Genomic DNA, 7745 nt, shown 5'->3' with positions numbered 1-7745 from the left:
AAATCCTATTTCTCACTTCTTAATTCCAGTCAATTCCAGTCAAAGGGCTGATAGAGATCTGTTTGCGGTAATTTGCTGCAGTTTATCCACTCTTTTCACCTTCTATCGGCTCTTCACTGACGGGCTGGCTGACATGCTGTTACTCGAGTGAGGAAATTAAAATTTGATGCAATAATCCCAAATAAGAAGGATTTTATTAGGTAATGTATACACTTTAGATGAGGTATTCTCACCTGATACGTTGATAGAGGAACACAGACATGCTGTGCACCACAGATAAAGAGAGGCAAGAGAGACGGAGAGCGGGCGCCTGGAGCAGCAATAAGTCTCCGCTCTGTAAATTTGGGGCTGGGATGAGATGACTTGAGCACATTATGACCTGCTAAGCCCGGCGGCAGGGCAAACGTCACCCACAAATGCACTGCAGCCTGTTGGCTTGACCTAGAAACCTGGTTTTGGACAGAAGTTGGCCAAGCCCAGACTCTTCACCCCAAAACTACTGTTACCCTTTCAGTACCCAAGCCATTCTGCAGGGTGATGTTTCCACTCTGCACGTACGACTGACTCCCTCGAGTGGTAGGGCAGAGCTGATGAGAAGGCTTCAGAGAATCATAGAATCATTATGGTTGGAAGAGACCTCAAAGATCAAAGTCCAACCGTCTACCCAACACCACCATGCTCACTAAACCATGTCTCGAAGCGCCACGTCCCTTCCCACGGAGATGAAAATGCCCATGTTAAACCCCAGGCTTGCCATGGCAAACCATGTCCTTCTTTCAGCAGTGGAGATTTCTCCCAGGAAGGATGGGACCTTGGGTCTGAACCAGAGACCGATACCACTCAAAGTACCGCCCACGTTCAGCAGTCGTCTTCTTTTACCATGTCTCTGGTGGCACTTGTCCATCTTGGATATCTCAGTACCTTTGGAGATGGGGCCAAGAGAAATTAAAATCTCTAAACCCATCAGAAAACCGCTAACGGTTTGGTGAGCACTGCTTCATTCATTTCCTATTTCAGGTTACACAGCGATTATTTGCCTACAGCAAACAGTGTACCTTCAGGGAATAACTGCGGTGCACATTGGTGTATCAACACAAAGAGATCGTTGAGCTCCAGCCTTAATGTATATCATTAATTTGGGAGAGATCCCCTTTCCTGGATACCAGGCCACTCCATGAAGGCGAAGCAGTCTGCAATTCTGGATACTCATGGGACTTCCTTTTCTATAATTTCATCTAAGGCTTTTTTTCCCCCCAGTTAAGGGTGGTCTAAGTTGTGGTTTTTTCTTCCCTGCAGCTCATGCTGCCCACCACAGAAATACTCCATGACCTCAACAGCACTGAAATGCATTGAAACTTTCACTTTGTGAAAGTAATTCATGAAGCTGTTTTTTGGCCATCTTTGGGCCAGCAGACCTGTAATGTGCTGTCTGACCACGGGATTTGTGACAGTCAGACTCAGCCCTATTGAGCCAGCACTCTCCGTGCCGTCAGAGCCAGCGCTTTGCTCCAAAGTGAATAAAAAAGCATAAACTGAAGCGAGCTGGAGTTTCCCCTACCACTGCATCAATGGAGCCATCAGGCGTTTCGGATCCAATGCACCAGAGACGTTACAGGATGCACATGTGGTATGGATGCCTACCACGCCACGATTTTAGGACAGAAGGTTTTTCCATCCATATACAAAAATATTTGCCCTATAGACAAAGCGATGGGATGCACAGCTGTGCCTTGGGAAGGTGGATGCTGCTGAGGAGGGTCGGTGTTTGGGCTGAAGGTTCTGGGCACCCTTGCTGGGAGCAAACAGCTCCCAAAGCTGAAGCTGCCCACCACTTTCCCCATTGTCTACCGTAGGGGGAAAAAAAAAAAAAGCCTTGCTCTATTTAGAGACCTGGAGACGTTTTCCACAAACGGCAAGTTTGCTGACAAACTGAGTTTCAAAAGAACTAAAATGATTGGATCAATTTGGCAAAACCTGGGGGAAAATACTCAAAGTGCTGAAATGGCTGATGATTCTGGCATTTTCAAAGCTGCCTTATTTCAGGAACGTTTACATCTTTCTTCAAGTTTTCTATTAGAAATGGCGTGCATATACACTGTGGGGAGGAAATGGGGTGACTGCGTGCTAAGAACAACATAAAGCCTGTTTAAAATTTAAGAAAAGATGTTTAGGAAAATATTTTATTTGGGTTTCAAGCTCCCTAAACCTACTTGCTTAGGTTCCCTTTTTTAAAAAAAGGGCAAAATATTTTGGAGCTGACTTGAAACATGTTGTTTCAGAAAGAAAAAGGTTTACCTCTCTTTGGATGCCTTTTGGACCTCACAATTCAGAGCATTTGCACTTCAGCATGGGGACGGGGTTCCTCTTGGCACCCAAGTTGCAAATGTCGGGGCAGAGCAACGCAAACCCGTGATAGACAGAAGAAAGGACGAATACTTTTAAAGAGGTTTTCCTCCAGCTCTTTTGGGATACTTTGTGCTTTCTGTCCCACACCCTGCTCCATCCTCCCTCGGCCCCTGGCGCAGCACCACGGTCACGCACGTTGGAGTGAAGCAGCAGCCCTTACCGGAGGCGAGTTCTCGTAGATGTTCGTGCTGTAGGGCAGGTTGATGAAGATGGGGTCCATGTCCTGCACGTCTGTGATGGTGATTGCCAGGTTGGCCAGAGTAGATAGCGGCTTGTTTTTATCTTGGTCCTTGAAAAAACAAGGGTTGGGATGGGAGAGAGAAAAGATTTCTGTTAGAAAAACAGAATTATTCAACATTAAGTCTCTTGCAGTTGTGGTTGGGTCAAAATTTCTATATAGTCCAATAAACCCTTCAGTACCTAAAGGGGCCTACGAGAAAGCTGGGGAGGGACTTTTGACAAGGGTCTGTAGTGATAGGACAGGGGACAATGGCTTTAAACTGGGAGAGAGAAGATTTAGATGAGATATAACAAAGAAATCCTTCCCTGGGAGGGTGGTGAGGCAGTGGCATGCCCACAGAAGCTGGCGATGCCCCATCCCTGGAAGCGTTCAAGGCCAAGTTGGACGGGGCTGTGAGCAACCTGGTGTGGTGGGAGGTGTCCCTGTCCATGGCTGGGGAGTTGGAACTGGGTGGGCTTTAAGGTCCCTTCCAACCAAACCATTCTGTGATTAATCATCTCTTTTTCAAGCTACCTGCTGGAATTATCATCCACTGTACCTCCCTCTAAGCTGAAATACAATATGCATTTCATTCCAGCATTAGCCCTTTAAAATAAAGCAAGCACTAATTTAGTTTTCATCCCATTTGGGTGAAAAAGAACCAACACTGTTTAACGTATACTTCAAAACATAAATTCCTTCCTAATGCAGATACAGCCCAGGGTACCTCCGCACCGTGAGACCCAGGTGTGGTTGCCAGTAGACTCTCATACCAGCCCATCACAGCAAAGCATCTCATACCCCGCAGCACCAACGCCTTTGCACAGCTTGGGCTCTGTCAGCTGGAACACAACAAAGCCCACCAGCTCCCTCACGTTTCCACTGCTCTTCATAACCCTGCGGGCTGCGTTGCAGTCGCAGCTTTATTCTTTTCTGTGCTTGCTGCTCCGAGCTTTGGCAGAGGGTACGCACACCAAGTGCTGCTTCTGGTTTCGTCGGGTGCCTCGGCTCTCAAACAGAAGGCAGAGTGGAAACCTGAACCGCAGGATACATCCTTACAGTAGCAAATCTCCTCTTTCTAGTGGGCTAACGGTTCGGGCTTCAAGGAACTGCAAACCTCTCCCCTCCCAGTTTGCACGGGGACTGGCAGGACCGAGGTAACCAGGAGTTGCCTTTCCATGCAAGCCAAGGTGCTTCCACAGCCACAGGGAGGTGAGGAGCCATCCTGCTCTGCAAAGCAGGTCACGAGCAAGCAGCAATCTTATGACGAGCAGCGGTGGTCCTTGAACACTTCAATGCTCCAAGTAGGAGCATCGTCTCCCTTACACCCCATCACAACCCACCAGGATGGAGCCGCAAGTACTTTCCCGGAGCAAAACCTTTCTCCAGCAGCCAACGCAACAGCAGTAGGCACTGCCACTGGCTTGTCCTGGCAGCGTCCTGCTGCCACCCTTTCTCTTGCTGGAGCCTGGTCCCACGGATGCTCAAAAGTGACCCCAATGCCCGCAGCCTCTTACTAAAAGGGCAGGGGCAAAGAGGTAACACACAAAGGGAAGGAAATAAATCTCTTCTTACCCCCTTAATCAAGTACCGTGGTGAAAGGCAACCATTAGAGGTTACTGCACACTTCTGCAAAATGGCTCTGAAACAGCGGCGAGGACTGATTGCCGGAAGATTAATGTTAATTTAAACCGTATTCAACAACACAGCTTGTACATTATCCTCTTAACCTGCAGGCCTCAGCTTTTATGGCCTGGATGGATGCTTATTTCTCACCCGCACTCTGCTGTTAACGTTATCGGGTTGAAGTCTTTCGTTTCTTCAGATAAATTTTTTTTTTTCCCCTCTCCCTTTCACCTCTTAAATTTTGGCTGAAGCATTACAGATAGCACTGAGAAGGCAAGCACGTTTCACGTTTCCTCACCTACCGTCTCTCACGCTGCCCTTTCCAGCCTCTTGCTGCCCTCACTGCCTACATCCCTGGGATGAAACAGCTCCTGCCTTGAACCAAGGCTCCACAGTTCTTCTTGCAGCCCTTGCCACCACCCCAAATTCACCATCACCCCAGTTCGCACTCCGGACCGCGCAAACTCGTCATCAGGCGGGCAAGAGACTGCCTTTGCTCTTCCAGCTCCTGCTACGCTGGTGCAACTCTCAGCCTCCTTCCCGGGCCGAGCTTTGCCCCGGGGTGTCTCATCGCTTTTCTGCCAGAAACTACCTGCATCCTGCAACCGAGCCGAGGAGATATTGCCACAGCTGCCATCAAGCCCAGTTCAGAGATTTAATATTTAAAGTCTTTGAACTCCTTGAGCTGGAAATCACTAGAAGCCAGGAGCGTGTTAGGTAGCAAGTACCAGATGTGCCCCCATGTTACCTTGGCTGGTAACTGCATCTGGGATACGGAGCTGGATGGAACAAGGTGCTATCCTCATGTCCTTGAGGAAACCAGAATGCGAAATATGGAAGAAAGGCACCTTTCCATCAGGGTTTGTGTTTGGTCCCACAATTTCTAACCTACTAGATAGTTCAATAGCATGTCCCGGGAAAGCACATCAGCAACAGAGACCGATAAGGAAACAAAACAACGGAGGGGGCCTCTTATCACTGGAGTATTTGAAAGAAAATGAGGTACGTTTCAGAAAAAAAAAAGAAAAAAGAAAAGCTTCTGGGGAAAATTCCACAGCCTTGAACAAGCAAGGATGGAGCTGAAAGGTTGAGCTGTTTGCCTGTGGCCCCGCAGTCTGTGAATGCCCGGTCTCCGTGGCCGTGAAGAGCAAAGCAGCCCTGCGCAGCCCTCCATGGCCTCGTGACATTTGTGGTTCTGCATCAAGACAATGATCTTGATTAAATCACATGCTTCAAGAGCTCTAGCCAGCTGCCTGGAGGGGTCGGGAAGGGTTTTCTCCCCCCTCTCCTGAAAGCAGAGTCGGTCAGACATATCATAGGGCTGAATCTCACCTTCCTCTGTTGCATCGGAGATGGGAAAGGGGCCATCATCCAGAGTCCCTGCTCATGTGATGCTCCTCGTTCACACGCTAGCTATCGAACTCTTGCTAGATCTGACACCAGCAAAGAAGCTTCCCATTCAGGTGGGGCATGAATTTGCCATGGTGGCCACCTGGACACATATCTCCCAGGGGTCCCCTCCCAGTAGGGTGGTATTGACTGCAATGAGGACCTTGGTTTCTCCTCCATCTACCAAAATTTTAACTCTTGACATCTAAACTGAGCTTTTGCTGAGTGAGGCTCAGGGAGTTTAGTACAGGTGAATCCACTTGTAATAAGCCACGATGCACAAGGAATGAGATCGGAGGGTGTAATGGTCTGTACGCCCTGAACCGTCTTTCTTCACCAAGAGAGCTGCTTGTTTTTATGCAGCAGCCCCCGACAGGCGTGAGATGCTGTTGGAGAGGTGCAGTTGTGCTCCACGAGCTGCACAGCAGCGATTTTAAACTACTCAGGCACCAGCATTGCTATAATACCTTTCTAAGTAGAAAATGCGAGATGCACCTGGGAAGATGCCAGAGTAGGGCGATAAAGTAAGTAAGTAGCAGCTCCTTTCCCATTGCAGTCCCTCCAGAAAAACACCTTCTCCCCTGCAGCAGCCAGGGTAAGACTCACCGTTGCGTTGACCTGGAGCTGGTAAGCCTGAGTCACTTCATAGTCCAGCTCCCGTATCACCGACACGATGCCACGGCCGCTGTCGATAGCAAAGAAATTGGAAGGAGGCTGGAAGGAGTAAAGCACGCTGCCTCCTGCCCCCTGGTCCGGATCCGTGGCGTTCACTATGAAAATTGGAGTGCCCACTGGTGTGTTCTGGAAATAAAACAAAAAATCATAAAAAATCGTGCACCAGCCTATTTTCCCATCAAACGCACATCAGCAATTTCCTTCGCCCACCAAAAGGAATATCTAGAGACCCAAGAACTTCAGTCCTATATTTGCAGGACATTTAGAAGTCATACACCTGTTTTCTTTATTACAGTATTGCACCAGCTATAATAGTTGTTACATGCTTATAATAATAGTTATGCAGCTGTGGTCAAGATGGCACTCTATCACAAACCCTTATTTTCCCAGACATCACAACTTTCCAGAAAAATTACTCTCTTTGCTGAAACTTGTTTCCTGCCCACTTTTATTTTCAATGCTGATTCCCTCTCCGTTTTCACCATAAGGCATCAAAAAAAAAAAAAGCATTAAATGCAACACAGAACTTTACGTAAAATTCCAAGTTATAGTTTCCACAGCAACTGCAACCTGGCCCAATTAACGCAGGCATTAACAGTTAAATCGTCATAAATCTGGAACTAATCTACATGCATAAAATACGCAGCTGAGTGCACAAAATCAGCAATGGCAAATGCAGTTTGGCACTTCTTATTGTTTAACTTCACAGCAGGGAGAACAATTATCCATTTTTGGTGGAACAGCTGCATGTTCCTATGCAAATCTTAAATGCATATTCTTGTCTCTTTAAAGGCAGAAGCACAGACGGCAAGCAAAAAGGCTTTGCTGGGGACCGAGGGTGCAGGTACGCACGGATCGTGACCGCCTGGGCAAGTCCATAGGTTTGTAACGCGCTCACGGCCACGCCAAGGGTTGTCGGAGAGCTAAAACTTGAAAGGGAAACAGCAAAGGTCAGAAGCAAGATGTGACAGCAGCTGGTTACGGCCAGTCGGGATAATACGGATTATTTCTGCAAACCTCTTCCCAAGCCTGGGAGTTTTATTGTTAACTTCATTCGTAATAAATTAGTTGTCCTCAGCTCATAGAGAAAGTATCATGAAGCGCTGAGAAGGTGGAAAGGAGACTTGAGAAGAGGCAGAGCTTAGAAGATGGGGCACTGCTTCCAAGCAGAGGTCCTCCTGCAAATCCTTGGCCAAAGCTGAGCAACAAACTGAGCCGTTTTCAGGTTTTTTGGGAACCTCAAAGCTTGCAGTGAACCACAGCCAGGCTTCAGCGAGGCTGTCCCAGCCCACCACCTCCACTAGAAAGCATGAGAAACCAGGGCTTCGCACTTGGAGATGTGATTTAACTGGTTTAATACCGGTTGATGGCACCAGAAGAGAGCCAAAGCATCTCAATTTCCCCTGGGGAGGCTCAGGCCAGCAGAAAC

General features: G+C 48.0%; 1 protein-coding gene across 1 annotated transcript in view; it reads right to left on the bottom strand.

The window, feature by feature from the left end:
- Nucleotides 1–6442, bottom strand: part of LOC104162741 (cadherin-23-like) — a gene marked incomplete at both ends in the record, with an annotated part of 35401 nt that extends 28959 nt beyond the window's left edge. Inside the window, 2 exons of the mRNA XM_009701549.1 lie at nt 2567–2695; nt 6248–6442. Of these exons, the coding sequence (XP_009699851.1) occupies nt 2567–2695; nt 6248–6442 (324 nt within the window). The remainder of the gene's footprint in view (nt 1–2566; nt 2696–6247) is intronic.
- Nucleotides 6443–7745: the final 1303 nt, after the last annotated feature.

Source organism: Cariama cristata, unplaced genomic scaffold (assembly GCF_000690535.1).
Source record: "Cariama cristata isolate BGI_N322 unplaced genomic scaffold, ASM69053v1 scaffold5416, whole genome shotgun sequence".
Lineage (NCBI taxonomy): Eukaryota > Metazoa > Chordata > Aves > Cariamiformes > Cariamidae > Cariama > Cariama cristata.
Note: the sequence above shows the minus strand (reverse complement) of the source record. Positions and strands in the feature narration are given on the sequence as shown.